Source organism: Idiotropiscis lumnitzeri, chromosome 6 (assembly GCF_059441095.1).
Source record: "Idiotropiscis lumnitzeri isolate Australia: NSW breed Sydney's pygmy pipehorse chromosome 6, RoL_Ilum_1.0, whole genome shotgun sequence".
NCBI classification, from domain to species: Eukaryota; Metazoa; Chordata; class Actinopteri; order Syngnathiformes; family Syngnathidae; genus Idiotropiscis; species Idiotropiscis lumnitzeri.
Window position 1 is genome coordinate 555,383 of NC_142396.1, and position 19,002 is coordinate 574,384.

At 45.4% G+C, this 19,002-nt stretch overlaps 2 protein-coding genes across 5 annotated transcripts; both read right to left on the reverse strand.

The window, feature by feature from the left end:
* Nucleotides 1-164: 164 nt before the first annotated feature.
* LOC148334376 (UTP--glucose-1-phosphate uridylyltransferase-like) lies at nucleotides 165-10,869 on the reverse strand. 3 transcript variants are annotated; one of them, XM_088297860.1, is made up of 10 exons: nucleotides 10,651-10,869; nucleotides 6,608-6,723; nucleotides 5,582-5,689; nucleotides 2,895-3,080; nucleotides 2,687-2,820; nucleotides 1,867-2,152; nucleotides 1,083-1,280; nucleotides 762-1,004; nucleotides 591-695; nucleotides 165-389 (listed from the first exon to the last, which is right to left on the reverse strand). In XM_088297860.1, exons 2-10 carry the CDS (start codon nucleotides 6,704-6,706, stop codon nucleotides 282-284), a joined length of 1,467 nt encoding a protein of 488 aa, XP_088153986.1. In that variant the 5' UTR covers nucleotides 6,707-6,723; nucleotides 10,651-10,869; the 3' UTR covers nucleotides 165-281. The 3 variants fall into 3 exon arrangements, with proteins under 3 accessions (XP_088153986.1, XP_088153987.1, XP_088153985.1); XM_088297861.1 differs by lacking the exon at nucleotides 10,651-10,869 and adding an exon at nucleotides 9,377-9,603; XM_088297859.1 differs by lacking the exon at nucleotides 10,651-10,869 and adding an exon at nucleotides 8,399-9,328.
* A 634-nt stretch (nucleotides 10,870-11,503) lies between these two features.
* LOC148334377 (malate dehydrogenase, cytoplasmic-like) lies at nucleotides 11,504-19,002 on the reverse strand. Of its 2 annotated transcripts, none has more exons than XM_088297863.1 (9): nucleotides 18,815-19,002; nucleotides 15,037-15,135; nucleotides 14,426-14,522; nucleotides 13,671-13,846; nucleotides 13,173-13,295; nucleotides 12,911-13,087; nucleotides 12,561-12,674; nucleotides 12,360-12,449; nucleotides 11,504-11,825 (listed from the first exon to the last, which is right to left on the reverse strand). In XM_088297863.1, exons 1-9 carry the CDS (start codon nucleotides 18,866-18,868, stop codon nucleotides 11,703-11,705), a joined length of 1,053 nt encoding a protein of 350 aa, XP_088153989.1. In that variant the 5' UTR covers nucleotides 18,869-19,002; the 3' UTR covers nucleotides 11,504-11,702. The 2 variants fall into 2 exon arrangements, with proteins under 2 accessions (XP_088153989.1, XP_088153990.1); XM_088297864.1 differs by lacking the exon at nucleotides 18,815-19,002 and adding an exon at nucleotides 16,442-16,523.

Genomic DNA, 19,002 nt, shown 5'->3' on the forward strand with positions numbered 1-19,002 from the left:
CGTGTTTGCACCCAAGTCCAAAATCCCACCTGCGTCCATGCTGTGAATTCATGACTTTTTTTTATTCATTTCTTTTTCCTGTACAGCAGGTGAAGCTGTTGTGACAGGGTCGGTGAATACGTGCACTTGGTGTCCCACATTTGTCCCCATTTCACAAGAAGAGCTTGAGACGACTTTTTATTTATTGACCTCAAAGACACACAGTCGTGGACAGTAACTTCCTGTATGGTGACCTCTGACCCGACGTTGCGGAAAAGAGCACTTTTGCTTTGCCGCCGCCGTTAGTGGTCCAGGATGCGTAGGTTCCCCGACACGATCTTGTTCTCCAGCACGGCGCCGGCGGGGATGTCGATACGGTCGCCGTGGTTGGCGATGATGATCACCGTTCCCTGCCCGCACAAATTCACACACGGATGGCGCTTGTGAGGGGAGCAAGTTCGGATGCGTCGCTGCTTCATTTGCAGCTCTTGTGCCAATTTCGCTCGCATTGAATGCAAGCATTCGGCGCCGGAATTTGGTTCGGTCGGCTCCTCTCTGCGTGACGGAGGTCCATAGATGGCGGGAAAGGCGTCGCAAGACTTTTGGCGTACCTTGAGCGAGACATTTTTCCCGAAGGTGACGTCTCCCGACACAGTAAGGTGGTCCAACTCCAGCATGTCCGGGATGCTGTCGAAGCGGGACAGGAAATCTTGGACCTGACGGTGACGACAAACAAGACCGTTAGCGTAGCGCCCACGTCACGAACGCTAGCGAGCGCCGACCTTGGTGAAGCAGCTCCCCAGCTTGACGTGCGGCGTGGTGGCGAACTCCCTCTTTTGGCTCATGGTCAGCGAACCGGCGTCCAGGCTGTAGAGGTTGGACATGACCAGCAGGAGGTCAGAGGAGGTCTTGACGGGCAGGAAGCGTGAACGCGGCACGTTGACGCCCATGGCGTTGCGGAAACTCTTGATGGCTGCGCCGACGGCCGTCTCCAGCTGGATCACGTTCTGACCGCCCTCCAGCGTCTGCGTTGACACACCCATTTGCGTCACCTCGCGCGAGACCAGGAAGTGACGTTACGCCACGGTGTGCGCGCGCCGGACCTTGGGATTGACGATGACCTCCATGTCCATGGCGTTGTTGTCGAGTAAGCGCTCGATGGCGCTCAGTGAGATCCACAAATTGTTGGTGTTGAAGATCTTGAATTTGGTGACCGACTTGAACTCGTCCACGTGAGCTTTGGGAACCTGAGCGATCTCCAGCAGCCTCAGGTGGTCTTTGTACTGAATCAGCGTACCGCCCTGGAAGTCACACTCACGCTCAGTCAGTTGGACACATTTTTGGGATCAGCGGCACTCCATTTCATTTGCATTGCGCTCCGAGCTTTGTGCTTTTATTTGGAGTTTCGTGCAGTTCACGCGTACGTTAGCTTAACGGTTAGATCCAACCAAGAGTTTCAAATTGAGCCTCAGAAAACAAACGTGCGCCCGCTCCAAAGAGGCAAAAGGTTACGTTGTGCGTAGAAATATTGAGTGTCCAATGTGAAAAATGCGAGCTAATTGTTTTGAAATGCGTTTCGGCTCTTACAATGATCAGGTCCGAAAGGAAAGCTCCCCTCGGATGCTGAGAGCGTGCGAATAGGCTTTTTTTTGGGCGTAATTGCACATCCGCTCCAGCAGTTGGCAGTGGCGCTCTCCGATGTAGGTTGGTTTTGCAACCGAAAGGCGATGATTTATGGGGGGGCGGGGGGCGGATTGTTTTCTTCTTGCTAGAAAATAATCATGGTTATGGATAAAAAACAAAGCCTCCTCCTTGTTCGGCGGGCTGGCGACAGGAAGCGAGCGGCGCCGCCCACAGCGGGTGGGGAGTGAAGAAGAAGCGGCGTACCTTGACATCGGCGCGGGTCTTGCCGGTGACCTCCATGACGAACTCGCAGCGTTTGTCGGCCGGTTGGCCGATGAGGCGCTGGAGGATGCGGAGGTCGACGGTGGCGCCCAGGTTGTCGATGTTGGACACGAAGATGTACTCCTTGCCGTCGTCCAGGAGTCGCCGCAGCAGGCCCGAGTTGGCCAAGCTCGCGTAGATGTCTCCGTGACCCGGCGGGTACCACGCCTCGGCGCTCTCCAAAGTCTTGGCGATGGGCAGTAGCGACTCTTTGTTGATGCGCGGGTACCTAAGCGCCAAACGCACGCTCACACTCCAGCGCAAGCATTTGGACTTTGCCCTTTTTAAACATGTCCTTGCGGGCGCCTGCTTGTCGTCGTTGCGTGTGCGCGTTCACGAGCCGGCGCCCGTCTGCGTCTGCTCTGGCGGAATGTTAAATGACCTACGATGTGGATTGTGTGCGTACCGCTACTTTTTTCCTCCATTTTCAACCGTGCCTCTAATTCAGCGGTGCGGCTTTTCTGTGCATTTTGCTTTCACCCGTAGGGGGCGCTCTCTAGTTGCCAAAATACGCTCAAGATATATTTTTTTTCCACAATCTGTGGATGGACCTTTATGCGCATTCACAAAATCGTTCTGAACGTGCACTAAACAACTGCGGCTTCTTTTTTTTTTTTTTCCTCTCCCAAAAAGAATTGCGGCGGCTTGTATCCAATTCGGGAATTTATGCTACTTGGTGTACGTACTCGCCTTTTTTGAAAATGTTTTTTGTTTGCGATTCTGAGCATGTTTGTTGTGTACGGAACATGTCGCTGGTTTGTACCTGCTCTGGTTGAAGGTGTGCATCTTGAGTCGGTGGTGCTTGTACTTCTGAAGAATCTTTTTGGTTTCTTGGTCCGTGTTGAAGGAGTTCATCAACACCAGAGGCACGTCGGCATCGTACGTCTTGTTCAAATGCTGCAAAAGGCGCGCGCACGCGGGCAGAAGCAATCCGTGAAAGCGTGAGGACGAGGAAAACGAGTCTCGCTCACCTCGATCTGCCTGACGGTGAGGTCGAGGAAGGTGTTTTCGTTGCGGACGCCGATGAGACTCTTGGGGCCTTTGCAGCCCATGCTGGTGCCGAGGCCTCCGTTGAGCTTGACCACCGCCAACTTGTTGAGGCACGCCGCCACATCTGCCGGCGCGTCGGCCGCCACCATCTCCTCGTACGCCACCACCTCAACAACACAGCAGCCGCGTTTTTGCTTTGCATTTCCGATCCGGCGGGCGGCCTTGCCGAACAATGAATCCGTTTCAACTGAGTCCCGGAAGATGGCAATCGGATCATTTCATATTAATCACGAATGAAACCTCGGCTTCATTTTTCTTTTTTGACACTCGGCTAACTTCACGTTTAAGTTACGAACCGCTGCTCGAAAGCATGTCGAAGGGGTCTTTTGATCCGGTTTCCATGAGGGCTGAATGATTTGGACGGAAATTCAATTGTGGGCTTTTTTTTTTTTTTCAAAAGCCTCAATATTGTCATGGCAATTTCGACTTTTTTCAAGGTCCTCTGAATTGCAATAAACAAAAATCCATAAATGCTTTGGCTTTATCATTTTAGGCTTATGATGAAATAAAGCCACGAATGTCGATGAAAGAATATTTATTTATCGACTTGGATTACAGTTGCTCGTTTTGACTTTTAATGTTTGAAGTGTTCACGACGACAACTTGACAAAATGTAACCAAACGAGTGTGCTGCAGACACAAGTCAGGAAACCAGAAGTCTGATGACAAATTAAAAACAAATGAAAAAAAAAATTAAGCATTTCAAATTCTCACAAAACCAGAATACGGAAACAGGCGGACCGCACTTCAGGAGCACTCAACTTATCACGATAGTATGCAAGTAAATGCACAAAATAGAAATATTTAAAGTTGGCTGGAGGTTTTTTTTCCGCTTGCATTCGCCCACAATTTGAAGCGGATTCTTCGTTCAGCCTTATTTTCCATGCACTGGAATTTCATCAACACGCGACAACGTGGTTGACGTCACATCAAGATAAAGATGTCCTTTATTAGTCCCACAATGGGGAAATTCGAGATTCGAACCCCAGGCCTCCTGGGGAGACTGGGTCCTGAACGCGGCGCCTTAGACCACTCGGCCATCCTGGCAGCCATCATGACAAACACGGGACCACGCGGATCGCCAGTGGACTCAAGGTCAGGCGTCGGTGCGCGTCGGCAACACGGACGGTGACGAAACGCGCTGGGCCGACCCTGACGCGCGTTTCGACATGGCCGCCAGGAAAAGGCCAGCTGGTGTCTCAAGGTCGGCAACACGACGACTATTCCTGGCGCTGACCTTCAGTGGCGCCGCAGCTATTCCAGCAGCGTGCGTGCACGCCGCGTTCATTTCAAGGTCCAGCGCGTTCTTTCTTGGGCGGCGAGAGTCAGAGTCCAAGACGACACGGAGCGACGCAAGTTAACAAAAAACAACTCGCACCCGCCGGCAAGTGACACGCGCAAACATCATCAAGTCAGACACAAAAACCCGGCTCGATTCATGGCAAAAATCGGTCTGGTATGGAAGCGCAAGCAACGTGGCGCCGTTATAGCAACAATTGTTTAGCTTTTGATGACAGAGCTTGCAACGCTTTGCTTTTTAGCCACGGCTACGGTCATTTCTCAACAATTGCAAACGTCATTTTTAATTCATTCATTTGAATAACTTTTTTTTTTTTTTGCTAAAAATAATCATTCAAATACAGAATATATTGTACGGACGTTTAACGGCACCCCGGAAGCGACGAGGCTCAAAATCATATTTTTTCTTTGCAAAGCAACGACTTCACTTGGGGAGTAACTTGCTAACTTTGAGGGCCATTTTATGATTATTATTGCAGGTTAGTCCCAATGAGCTGAAACAAAAATAAAAACATAATGAATGAATGAAGAACCATTTTTATTCCTCCAATTCACATTATGTATGCCATCAAAGTTGACTTCCTTGTCACGAAACTAAATTGTATAAAGAAAAAAAAAAAGGTTTTCATTTCTTCCGCCGATCTCAAAGGGCAACGTGAAAACTCGAGATTAGTGTGAAAACAAGCAAACAAACCCGTGAGTGAGCAATTGTAAATATTTGCTCGTATATTGATCTACTTTTCAGCCGGTCGGCCGCTCCTCCCGGCTGATGTTGTGAAGTCTTTTCGTCGACACGGTGGATCCGATGAGTGCGGATGATTTCCCCTCCTGACGCGTATTCAAGGTTGGATGTTCTCCGCCGTTACGCGCCTCCGGCCAGATGTCTGGCAAACGTCACTCAAGCGCGCTAGCGGTGTCGCTCTATGGCTAGCTTAGCATTTAGCATGGCTTCTCCGAGTATGACACTTATTGGCCGTCACGCAGGCGACGATTCCTGACTTGGGAGCGACTCCACCGCATGTTTCCACGCATAAGTGCGAGCCACTTTGGCTTAAATTGTACGGAGCTTCCCACAAACTTTGACGAAAGGCCAGGGAAGCTTTTTTTTCGGAACCGACTTGCCGCTTCTTTATTTTGATGGTTGTCGCAGCGCTTGATTCACAGTTTTGCTGCGTCATGTGCATTAATGGGGCACAAATTCTTCATTTTGACGCGCAAACTGTGAAGCAATACCGCTCGTCTCAAGCCTTGTGTACTTGTGGATTTTGGTGACAGAGGCTCTCCACGCTGTGCTTTTTTTAATACTCACGGCTTCCTCAGGAGGGCGGCTGATTTTGAGCCAGTCCACTGCGGGACCTTTGACCTGCAGGAACCTGTGGAAGAGCCTCTTGAAGCCCTCAAAGTCTTTCTTGCAAGTCTGCAAGCACAACAAGACAAAAGCAGCGGATGATGAGTCACCGCCTTTGGCTTTTCAAGTCAAAAGCTCGCGTTAAGGGAAAAGACACAGCTTCCATTTTTTTATCCGTCCTTCCCCGCCCCTCCCCATCCCAAAAACTAAATGAATAAATAAAGCTTTGAGATGGTGCAAGGTCATTCTGAGAGGTTCTTCAAAGCCAGATTTGCAGCACACATTTTTTTTTTTTATTTCAATTTCCAATTTGCAGCATGTGTGCACTGTGCAGATGAGCAATGCTGAATTAAGAAAAATTTGACTTTTTTTTATTTTAACAGTTGCTGTAGCTTAAATGACACCAAGTTGGATTGAATTTAGATGGTTCTGTACAACAAAAACATTAAAATCGGAGAATTATTCTTCAAATTAGCGAAGGAAGCAGTAATTGTTTTAATTATTATAAGCTGTCGGCAACTATAAAGTTTTTTTCCCAGTTGATCAAATTAAAAAAAAAACAACAAAAAAAAAAAACATTATCTGTCCATTTATCCCAAAACAGGACATGCGTTCAAATTGACACTTCTGGAAATGCAAACCCAAAACCGATTGGGATCGAGATCCCAGTTTGGTCCGTAACATCCATAAAGATATGTTCCAAAAAAAATTGTGATTTTTGTTTTGCAAGGAAAGAGCCAATTCTTTCTTAAGGTCCTCTTTAGATTAATGAATGGATTATCGGAATAGTTGCTGATTAAATCGAATAATTGCTGCACTGCTACGTGAAATAAATTCCTGTCAAGTAGCAAACGTTTTTCGTACACCAACTGCAAATATTGAAGTTTTTTTTTTTTTTAGTATTTCTTGTCGGGGGGAAAGTTTGTGTTAAGGAGGACTTCCTGTTGCTGGTTTTGGCGTGACCTTTGAACTGTCCTTTCTTCTGACCTGTGCGTGGGCGTCGCCTGCGGTAGCGACCAGCTCGTCCAGCTCGCGGCACATGGACTCCTCGTGCTGCTGTCGAAGCTTCTCCTGGAACTCCGTCATGGCTCCCGCAGTGAGGTCTGCGAACAGCAAGCGCCAAGACATGTCTTTCTTTCTTTCTTTCTTTCTTTTTTTGGGGAAAGTCGTATACAAAGTCGGGCAAACAACCTTCGGTCAGTGGGTGAGAGAGCACTCCTGCCTGCCTGGGTGACAATGTATTTTTGGGGCCCATATGCTCCACTATAAATAAATTATTTTAATTAAATAAGTAAATTGAAATAATAAATTCATTGTATGACAGTAAAGAAATGTTTTTTAAATAATTGAATTAAAAAAATTCATTAAATATTTTTTAATGAATTGAGTAAATGAATTCAATAAATGAATCATTTATTAAATTCATTTAATTCAATAAATATAAATTAGATAAAGAAAATGTCAAAACAAATGATTGAATTCATTATTTCAATAAATAATACACTTATTTAAATAAATCAATACATTAAAAAGTGAATGAGATAAATACAAAAATGGAATGAATCAAATAAAAATAATAAAGAGAAAATTAATGAATTAACTTCATGCCTACATATATACACGGTACCAGTCAAAAGTTTGGAAACACCTTCCGATTCCTACGCTCTCAAACACATTTAGAGGTTCGAGGTCACGACTATTGACATTTAATAGTCGAAACATGGTTACATGACATTTACGGTCCATATTTTTAAAGATCTTTTGGATCACCTCTACAACAAACATTTATAAACGTTGTAACTCACATTTAAAAATGCAAACAATGGCAAACATGCATGACATCAAAATTTTATAAAAAGTGACAAATCTGTTATATTTTACTTATATTACTTATATATTTTTTTTAAATCCTCGGTTATTGTTGTTTTTATTGAGAAAGCAAATTTTAAATTCATATTTTTGGAATAAAGTCAAACCTTTTCTTAAAAAAAAAGTTTCATACCTATTAAAAAATAAAAATAAAATAGTAATCATCATATTTTGAAGCAAAAAATGGGATATTTTCCCACGAAAATGTCAGATAATTCCAAAAGCCACATATTTTCAAAGGAGAAGGTCAAAACGTAAAGGGGAAAAAGAAGGAACTTTCCAAATGCTACAACTACACGAACCCTAGTTGGACAAAAAAATAAAATTAAAAAAATTCCCCCCAGCAGTTTCACAAACCTTACGTGCAAATTTTTTGGTCACTTATCTTTTTAATTTGCAACCTCAAATGAACAATCCACTTTGCAACAACAAATTGATCAAATTCACCTCACTCGCTGTTGAAAAAGTGAAAGTGGGGCACTTGATGGCTGCATTTTCATTTTTAGCCTGTTCTCCACTTTTCATTCCCCATTTGCGATGTCACCACATCACGTGAGACAGCTTCTTACGACCTCTGCCGCTCAACCTTCATTTGTTATTCCTTCAGGGAAAAAGCAACTACGAGCAGGTTCTCATTTGCAATGCTGACCAGGAAGCAAAGTTGGCAAAATGGAAACCATCTAAAGGGGGGAAAAAAAAAAAAAAAATTGACAACCTGTTTTCGGCTGCCTTACCGGGATAAATAACAGCTCAATCAGAACTCAATGACTGCCATTGGTTTTAGTTCCGATTGCCAAGGCGGATTTTTTTTTTGTTGTTGTTCTTTTCTCCGGTGCACAGCTAACAAAAAAAAAAAAAAAAAAAGTGATCATCGATCAAATAATATTCAAAATAACCAAAAACCCTCACCCGCCACCGTCAGAGTGGACATGGCGTCACGCTGCCAACGTTTTGAGAATCCCACGTGCGCGTCAGGTAAAAGTGGCTCGCTCGCAGCTGTCAAAGCCTTCATCCTCCTCATCCTCGGTGGAGCGGGAGGTCACTGATTGACAGCTCCGCCCAGAAGCGCCTCAGCCAATCGCACACAGCGAGATCAAAAGGCGCCGGACAATGAGCGCAAAGTGAGATGATGATTTTTTTTTTTTTTTTTTATTCACGGTTTAGCATTCATTATCGGTGCCGAATACGGAACATCGATCTACGTCATAGTGACAATGACATTTTTCCATTTCATCAGATTTCAAAATGGTAAGCCGAGCACTTTTGTTAAAAAGTTCTTTCCAAGGCCTCGCATTCACTTATTTGAAAATCTCTTTGAAGTCAGCATAGCACTCAAACCGGGTGAGCAAATAAACGGATCAAGTTCGGTCGCGACGGTGATGAACGCGAGCATCTGAAAAGGAAGCCCGTTGCGGCTGATGCCAGTTTTCATGTTGTTTCTGGAAGCTAGCTGGAGTTAGCACACACAGGCTACGTCGCACGCAATGTCTGGTTGTGGGACGCTAACATATTGTAGCGTCTACTGAGGATTTGGGCGGCATGAGTCAGCAAACTCACGTTTATTAAAGACCAAAACGCAGTTTTTGTTTAGCTGCGGTCGACATCGAACAGCAAGAGCGCACGTGCGACTTCCTGGTCACTCGCGAGTCGCGAGTGTTGCATTTATCAACTCGCACAGCTCAGCACGAAGGTTATTATCGGAAACAAAAACAAACTAAATAACAAAAAGTCAAATTAAAAAAACATTTTCGTTCACAAAATAAAATTAAAAACCAGACTGTGTCGGGAAAAGCGATAACTAACTAAAACGAAATTGTCCGCTCACAAAACTAACTAAATCGAACGATAATCGTGGAGAACAACAGCAGCCGGGAGGAAGGATACAACCTCTACGTGGTCTCCCGGACGAGTCGGCGGTCCCCCGTCGACGACGAATGTATCCTGCCGGCACCCATATTACCCCACGACTCGGTCCGGAGGACCGGTCAGGGAGAGGGCGCCGCCACTATCTCCTGCCACCTTTTGGCTATGGCTCCTGCGGTGCCCCCGACTCATTCCCCTCCGGCAGAGGATTTTCGGCGACGCACCTCGCCCTCACAACGGCCTCTCCACTGAGCCGCAGAAGGTGATTGCGCTAGCTGGGCGAACCTTGGGAGGTTCCGCCCAGGCGCCAGCCCAACAACAACAACAAAAGCATCATGGCAAAAATTGGGAGAAAACGCAACAGATTCATTTGAGATTATTTTGATTGCGTCTCGGAAAAAAAGCAAATGCATCATCTCGGACACAAGTCTCATGGCCGCCTCTCACTCACTCACTCACTCTCAGACTAATCATTTTCTTCAAAATTTTCTTTTCTTTTGAAACTAAGTTTATCTAGACCATTTTCAATCAGAAAATCTGACTTAAGTGTTATCACTTTGTAACAAAAGAGAGATTTAAGCCATTTACACGCCAATTAAGGCCTTCTGAAAGTATTATTTTTACAACAAAAAATATACACGCAGACGAAAATAAAAATGATCGATCTACTCACAAAAGATGACAACATTTTCAGCTCAATATTTTAATAGCTGTCATTCCTCTCATATTTGTTTCTAACCACACACTAACATGCAACACTTTCAACTTGTTTTGGCTTTTTAATTTTGTTGTTGTTCTGTATTATTTTTCTTGAGTTTTTTTTTTTATCCCGCGGAACAGATGAAGTAAAATACCTCACGGAGAAAATGACTCAGTACAAAAAAAAAAAAAAAAAAAAACTTGACCATGTGTTGTAACGTGAGCTTGATGTTGACTTTAAGAGCGGGCCTCAGAATGTCAAAGTTCAAATGCTGAACAGTAGCGATACAGTATTATGATTTTCAACATTAATAGTTTTAAAATAAATTAAAATAAAATAAAATTTAATAAAACACTGTTTGGAAAAAATAAAGTCGTTTTCAGCCAACTTTTCCTACCCTGAAGTTAGAAAGGTTCACAAATTTCCGTATAGACGATGTCGTATTATTCCTAAAATTTTTGTGCACATTAATAGATAATGGGCGGAGTGATGGATAACTTAAGGTTATTGTGCAAATGTGCAAAACTTTCATGCAAACGCTGACATACTCGCGCTCGCGCTCGCGCACGCGCACGCAGCACTTGTCACGGTTGCTCACCTCAAGATTCGAAGAAGCGATATCAGCCTCAGGAATGCCAAAACGCCGACGAAACGAACTCCGTCACTCCCCCTCCCCCCCAAGCCACGCAAAAGTGGACTTTAATGGGCCGAACGTGGTTTTGCGAGCTCGCTCAGGTAAACGTTAGCTTAGCCGTCAAGAGAGGAGCCCTCCACTTCCAACGCAGCCGTCACGGAAGTGACGCCAGGCCGAAGCTGATTGGTCACATTTTCCTTTTAAACACGTCCCTTGATGCATAATCCGCTTGTTGAATGTTGAATTGAAATAAGTGAATGAGGGAAATATACTGTTTATATAATTTGGTCATTAAAGGTCCCAAAAAATAATTTCGATATATTTTGTCAGTACTGCATTTAATTTATCATCAACTGTAACAAAGTGCAAAGTGAGCGTCGTTGCTGATTGGTTAGTCTTCGCTGTCAATCTCTAGCCGGATGTTTCACTTTTTCAACACGTAAATACAAATAAACGTAAAAATCAATAAATTAACTTAATTGAAATTCACGAGGAAATATAATCGTTTTTAGAGTTTCGTAGTCTTTATCATTTGTTTTTGTTGTTTTAGTTTTAGAGACACTGAGTGTCATCGCCGATTGGTTACACTGACATGAGCAGTGCCAATTTTGGTTAGTCGTCAAAAAGACAAAACCAACGGTCAGTTCATCAAAACTTTGATAAAAAAGTGACACTCTGAATCCCATGAAGAAAGTATAAATAGTTAACATTGTAGTTTTCACATCCCGTTTAATCTTTTCCATTTCAACGCACTTAAAATTCTTTTTATCTCACTTTCAAACAATTCATCACAAGTAAAAGTATTTTGTGGTCAAGCTGGATTTATGGTTTTATTATTGTTTTGTTGCTTATCAGTGCTTCTACCAACACCAGGTTGTGATGATTGACACACGCGCACGCGCATACACGCACACGGACAGTGCAGGTGAGAGCGGGGCCCGCGGGCTTGTCAGGTTTGTTGGGCTTGGTCTTCACAGCCGAGAGTGGCCATGGCGAGCAGGGGCAACTGGTTCCAGTCACTGGGACAGGAAGTCCAGGGCGGTGTCTCGCTCTTCCACCAGCTCGGCGGCCGTGGCATCCATCTTGGCTCGGGAGAAGTCGTTGATGCTCAGGCCGTCCACCACCTTCCAGCTCTGGTTCTGGAAAACACGTCACAAGCTCAGGAGCTTTCTGTCAACTGGACCCACTGCAAAGTAACAAATATAGTGAAAAGCTCTTTTTTTTTTTTTTTGCTTCCAATAATCTCGGCGACAAGGCTATAAAATACATTTTGATGGCATCGGGCGAAAACCTTGAACCTCCAAAATCGTCACATTTCAGGTGACCCCCAAAAGGGAATGTATGTTGCACGATATAAATAAAGATGTATTATATAACCATTAAGATTGCATCATCAAAGAGAGCAAGGCATTTTCAACACTTTAGATTTGGCCATGATTTATTAAAAAAAAAATAACACCCACACATCCAACTGACCATTAGTATAGATTTTTAAAATAATAATAATAATAATACTTGGTTAATAATCGTGATTCACAAATGTACACTTTTGGGGAGGAACGTATCCTCCATTCTTGACTGACAAACCCCAAAATGTTTTGCTTCCCTTGCAAATCTTTGCTTCAAAAGAGGGATCCACTGCAATGTAATATGTCGTGTGTTTCTGTACTGACTTTGATCTGGACGGGGAAGGAGTAGATGAGGTCTTCTGGGATGCCGTAAGAGTTTCCTCCGGCGTACACGCCCATGGACACAAACTCACCCTGAGCACACACACACACACACACACACACAAAAAGGCAACATAAAAACAACTGTTGGAAAAGAAGAAGAAGAAAAAGCACGCAGTTAGCGTTAGCCCGGCACGCTCGGACCTCCTTGGTGCCGAACCAGAGGTCCCTCATGTGGTCGCAGATGGCCTTGGCGGCCGACATGGCGCTGGACAACTTCCTGGCCTTGATGACGGCGGCGCCACGCTGCTGCACCGTCTGCACCGACACAACAAGGTGAGAAAACTTCCCGTTACATTTCGAAAACAAGCGCAGTCCTGAAGACTTCAAACGGGAGATTTAACTGGAAGGATCTGGCGTCATTCGTAAGACACGTAAATGTGCGATTTGAAGACAAAGTGTCCTTCAAGATATTGAAACAGCATATTTCAGACCAAAACGCCTTTTTCAGTGTCATTTTCAAGATCCTCGGATGAAAGGAAAGACACGCTCACCGAGATGAAGGCTCCCCTGAGCCAGGCGTCGTCCTTGACGCAGTCGTACGCGGCCGCCTCGGCCCCGCCCGCGCCGACCTTGGCATGGTGAACGTCCGGGTACTGCGTGGACGAGTGGTTCCCCCAGATGATGACGTTCTTGACTTTGTCCGAGGACACGCCGCAGCGCAGCGCCACCTGCGGGCGGAGGAAGTGTCGCACCGGCGTCAGAAAGCTTCTCCTCGCGCAGTTGGGCTGTTAGCGTTAGCGTCCGTCCGCACACCTGCGAGCAGGCGCGGTTGTGGTCCAGCCGGGTCAGGCAGGAGAAGTTCTCCTTCGGGATGGACGGAGCCGACTTGGAGGCGATCAGGCAGTTGGTGTTGGCCGGGTTGCCCACCACCAGAACCTCAACACAGACAGAAGCAGCACGATGGAGGCCAGTCGCTGTTAATGCCAACTTTGCAAAACAATTTGGCCCTTCACCTTTGGCACCTGCCGCCACATTGAAGACGTACTTCCAAATTCCAATATTTCTGGCAAATTTCTCCCAAACAATACAAAAACCATCTTGCTTTGAGGTCACCGAAGAACTCTGGACAATACAATTGAGGGCGCATTTGCCCTTTTGTCTGACTACGCAGTGCAGACTTTGCCACCAGTTCAGCGTGGCAAGGGGCGGCCTCCACCTACCAAGCGTCCCTCTCTTTGCTCACAGCACGACTTTGTCTGGCCCGCCCCCGCCGCGCGACCTCCGCTCGGCACCGTTCGCGTCTGCGCTCACCTTGACCGTCTTCTTGGCAAACTTGTCCAGGGCGGCGCCCTGCGTCTTGAAGATGGCCACGTTGGCCTTGAGCAGGTCCTTCCTCTCCATGCCCTCTTTCCTGGGCATGGAGCCCACCAGGATGGCGGCGTCGATGTCCTTGAAGCCCACCTCCACCTTGTCGGTGGGGATGACCTCTGAGAGGACAAGGAGATGAGAACGAGATATCGTCCGTGAGCGTCGCGCCAACTTGATTAGCGTGTGACGAGGGCAACATTCCGACAATAGATTTTAGCGTTGGACTTGATGGAAATGCTGGGAGCGCATTATTGGGGCGGTGCACCCTAAATGTGTCAATTGATTTTCCAACTTCATTTGGGTGATGATTTTGACTTTCATTCATTCAGTTACTTTGTGATGTGTAGTCATTTTTTTTGTAATTCTTTGCCCTTGACTGCAGAGATTCTCATCTGGTGAGTTGGCACCCAAAAGCGTTCAAAACGGAAATACGGCATCACTCCCTGATTGGACGACAAACAACCTTTGAGAAGCTTTCAGACGGTTGACAACAGATGATGACAAGCGTGTTGTTGTCATTATCAAAGTGGACTTCAGCCGCAGTTCACGGCCCCTGCGGATCTCCACTCTGATTGGTTGGCTTCTGAGCCACCCCTCCTCCTCCGTCCCCCAACCCGGGCAATGCACTCAAAGCTGCGACCGTGATCTTTGCGCCTATTCGGGAGGCGCTGTTACGTGAGCTCAAGATGACGGCTCACCCCTCAGCAGCGGGAGGGCGCAGTCCTGAAGCTCCATCACCACACCGTCCAACACCGGCAGCATGGGCGGGATGTCCAGCAGCACCAGAACGATGGGCTGACACGCACACAAGACATTGTGAGGGCTTTGCAAGCTCACTTTGCGCTTAAACACCTTGGCTGGAATCATTTCAAGAAATTCCAAATGGAAGTCAAAGTATAGAAAATAAACTAAAGGACCATTATTGATTGCCTACATAGAATTAGAATTAGAATTAGAAATCCCTTTATTGTCATTGTACTCAAGTGTGCAACGAGATTAGAGATAAGCCACAAAGATGGCGTCATTGCACAACTTTTGTTGAAATGAAGCTCATCAAATCACGAGCCGATTACTTACCACATACCACGTCTTAATCTTTTTTTCTTGTTTAGAACTGGGCTTGCGACTAACAATTACTCTACGAACTGACTCAGTTATTTTGGGGGATTTATTGGTGAATCACATTAAAAAAAAAATCAAACAGGACATGATTTCAAATCGACATTTTTTGTATTCTTAATACCTATGAGTGTTTACATACTATCAATCTGTCTGTCAAGTGAGCGTCCCGTTACCATAGCAACCTCACCTGCTCCTTCCCAAATACGTCGCCCTTAGCGATGCTGTAGAGCAGCGAGTAGGCGATCTGTCCGGCCGCGCCGGTCACCACAACTCGGATGGGATCAGCCTGCAGGCAAGCAAACGCGAAAGCTGCTCAACCTCCATTCGTACCTCGCTCCAGCCTCACAAAGCCAAATAAACACTCGCGAGATGAGCGATGGTGGACATCTTTCTCTGACGGCTTGTGTCAGTTGGTGTAACTTTATATGCAAATGACTTAGGCTATATTTAGAGATGAGATGCCATGTCTCCCGCCTGAGCGCCGAAATGGACAAGGCAAACGTCTACAATCGTATTTGGACAGGAAACAAACTTACTTCCAGTCGATATTTTATTTGCTTTGTGTTGCTCCAATTTTAAATGCATGCCAAGATGCCACGGCTTTCCTGTGCATTAATGTCCATTCTCAACCACTCTCAGTGCATGGAATCAATTCCAATGTGACCGTTGGTGGTTGTCTTTGAAAATGTTTGCCTCCAATAAGTCCGTCCTCACAGTCCGGCCCTAATCAAGCCTTGCTGCGTGACATGACGCAATTGCAATCCATTAGAATGAAATGACTTGGCCGAATGAGAATATTCATAGATATTCAGAACCACGTGAAGAAAGACCACGTTTGTGAGAATATGTGGCACCTTTGCAAAACATCGTTGATTAAAAAAATGGCTCGAAAAAAATTTAATGCATATCATATGCATTTCGGCTTGGGTAACTTCATGTGCACGTTATGAGAACCATAATAAGAAGATGAGATGCCCGGTCTACTCCTGGTGCCGTGGACACTGAAGTCCATTCCGAACCACACGAAGCAAGATGACTTGGCACGTTTGCACAACGAAGCACACGTCTCTGATGAAAATGTGCCTCGAAACAAACTTAATTGGTGAACCGGTTTTCATTCGGCTTCGATTAACAGTTGCACAGTTACATTTTAGACGCAAGACTGCCACGTCCGCCGTTCAATGAATGACAAATCAAGTGGCTAAACTTTACTTAGGAATCATGGTTAAACGATGTCTTCTTTATATTATGACCGAGTTGCATCTCAAAAGAGATTTGTGCAGCCGTTTGTCTCCAATTGTCCCATTTTAAAATGAACGGGCTCTTTTTTTTTTTCAGATGACGTCACCGCATTCCCAATAAATACACTCAAGTGCAATCAATCAGTCGTCAATGTTTTGCCGTGCCGGATTTTGGCGCATTCGCCGATCACGTGATTGCGTCACACAAATGGGTCAAGATGGACAAATGAATTCAATGTCTCAGTCACATTCTTGGAGGCGACCAATGTTTGGAGCATTTTAAAGCTCTCGTAGGGGCGACCTGACGTGATATTCTAGTGAGTTAAAAGGAAGTTAAAATGTTGTTCTTACCATTTTAGACGAGGGCGAGAGGACGAGCTAGTACGAGGGGCGAAGAGGATGGAGGAGAACTCAGCTTGGAAGCTTGGGGGTCACCTCTGGCGAGGACGACGCCTCCTTCCTCGCGCGCGACATGTGGGACTTGTAGTCCTTTAACAGAGTCAACGCCTGCCAGCCTCCACGGAAGCGACTCAATGTCCCATGAGGCATCGCGCCCAGTTCTCCAAGGAGGGCTCATGACCAGGAAGTGTAACGGTTCATGAAAATTATTTACATAATCGAGTAGCTATATAATAATAATAATAATAATAATAATAATAATACATTTTACACAACGAGTGGTTTCATCAAAATGTAAAACTTCGATTACAGTATATGTGTGTGTGTTCAGCTGTTGCTCCCGTTTTACCACTCAATTAGTTGATAGTTTAGTCGGGAAGTAGTACGATGGTAAAATCATTTGACAGCTATAGTTAATTTGCGTTCAATTTTTTCGCTCTGATCCATATGGCGTTAGTGACATCATGTGACAAATATGAATACTGCAAGATCGATAGATACATCTATCAATAAGCACGACAGGTTGTCAAAGAACCCTAATTTACACATCAAACTGGATCATATTTCATATTCAGTTCAAAAGTTACTTTCAGGTGAAAGAAAATCTCACCAAAACAATCAACAATCTTGTATTTTAATTGTGCTGTACGAGAGTCATATGATTTGTGTGCATGTCTGTGTTAAGCGGCATGAGCGTACTTAGCATCCTCTAAGAACCTTAAAGGTGCTGTGGCAGCAAGTGTCTCCTGAATCGCCTCACTTCTCACTCTCGCCATTCATCCCAAATAACACACACCCCTACATGCACGCACTGACACGCAAAACCAGTAATAATGTAGGGCAAGGTATGAATATGGAGCACCACAGGGTACGTGTGTGGGCGTCTGCTAATATCTACACTTGCAGCAGCTCATCACGTCTTAAGAGCCACGTCAGATTCATATTGGTTCAATGGGCTCATTAGCACTGACCACTGATTCTTGACACATTTCAGAACTAATTTGTAAAATAGCAAACATACTGAAGACTTTTTTAGTTTCACCTTGTGAACCGATAGTATACAAGTGTGGAGTTGTTTCTAATCAGTTTTGTAATCATGTGTCAATCAGATGGTCCAAGTCCAAAACTACAATAACATATTCCACACCAGACACTTTCAAAAGCAGGATCAAAGGTTCAATGTCTGCCAGATAGTTAAAGTGGCGCCGTCTGATCTGATCTTAACGCAAGTCTGGTTTCCTGAGGACAGACCTGGGCAGGTCTTAACAATCCACCTGCACAACCATTTTCCTTCCGGAGAGGCAGCTGAGCAAGGCTGGATTGTTGATGGAAAAGAACGTCTCTAACATTTTGGTTAGAAAAATATTTTATTCTCGTTACATTCTTCATTCAGGTCACTGATGGTGTAGTGGTACATCCGCCTGACTTGTGTGCGGGCAGCGTGGGTTCAGTTCCCACTCAGTGACGGTGTCTATGTCTGCCCTGTGACTGGCTGGCGACCAGTTCAGGGTGTGGTGCGCCTTTCGCCCGTAGTCAGCTGGGATAGGCTCCGGCACCCCACTGTGACCCTGTACAGGATAAGCGGTGTGGATAATGACATGACATGCTGATGTCAAGAGAAGTTCTTTTCCATCACCAATCCGGCCTTGCCCGGAAGGCATCCACACATTACAGGACTGTATTAATTATTGTATGGATAAGATATATTGTAGTTTTATTTCAATTAGTCAAGTCAAGTCAATTTTATTTGTATAGCCCTTAATCACAGACAGTCTCAAAGGGCTTTACATAGCCACAATCGACATCCCCGATCTTAACCCCCAGGAGGGCAAGGAAAAACTCACAAAACCTCATTAGGGGAAAAGTGAGAAACCTTGAGAAGGGACCACAGATGGGGGAATCCCCCTTCCAGGATGAACAGGCTGCAATGGATGCCAACTGGGCAACATTTGACACATACAATGATGCTATGCAATAATAGATGAGATAATATAAGAAAATTACTCGGTACGTAGTCTGTTTTGAGTTTTATTTTGAAGGATGTGGTCAGTGTTATTAAAGCGAAACCTTGACAACATAAAAAGCATCAGCAGGTGCACGCGAGTACCACGTGAATTACACCAGGAAGTCTCTTTTGGACAAGTTCACCTTGTGATGTCACGCTGATAAACAACAACCGCGGAGGCGTGAAAAAAAAACTGCGACGGTGGCGCATTCACGGACTACCGCCCCAGCCGTAAACCGTAAACGGCCGCAGCGACATCGCGATTATGCCCGTGAAAATAGCAGCGATCGTGTGTTGCGTTCACGGACTAGGGGACTCACCTGTGACGCAAAGGCCCGCGCCACTAGATACATGGAGGTCAGCAGCGTCAACATGATTCTTCAATCACGTGCGCTCAGCACATATGATGTTGATGATGGAGATGACGGCCACGTCCTTCTTCCCGCCACCAAGAAAGACAGATTGACAGAAAGCGAGACAAAGAGTTGCGCATGCGCCAACGAATGCC

Excerpts from the sequence above, each read along its gene's own strand:
- LOC148334377 (XM_088297863.1), bottom strand. The coding sequence starts at position 18,868 with ATGTTGACGCTGCTGACCTCCATGTATCTAGTGGCGCGGGCCTTTGCG. Across the intron at positions 14,523-15,036 it reads ACGTATTTGGGAAGGAGCAG|CCCATCGTTCTGGTGCTGCT; the intron begins GTGAGGTTGCTA and ends TGTGCGTGTCAG. Across the intron at positions 13,847-14,425 it reads CGCCCTCCCGCTGCTGAGGG|AGGTCATCCCCACCGACAAG; the intron begins GTGAGCCGTCAT and ends TTGTCCTCTCAG.
- LOC148334376 (XM_088297859.1), bottom strand. The coding sequence starts at position 8,510 with ATGAGGAGGATGAAGGCTTTGACAGCTGCGAGCGAGCCACTTTTACCT. Across the intron at positions 3,081-5,581 it reads GCCGCCCTCCTGAGGAAGCC|GTGGTGGCGTACGAGGAGAT; the intron begins GTGAGTATTAAA and ends TGTGTTGTTGAG. Across the intron at positions 696-761 it reads TGGGGAGCTGCTTCACCAAG|GTCCAAGATTTCCTGTCCCG; the intron begins GTCGGCGCTCGC and ends CGTCACCGTCAG.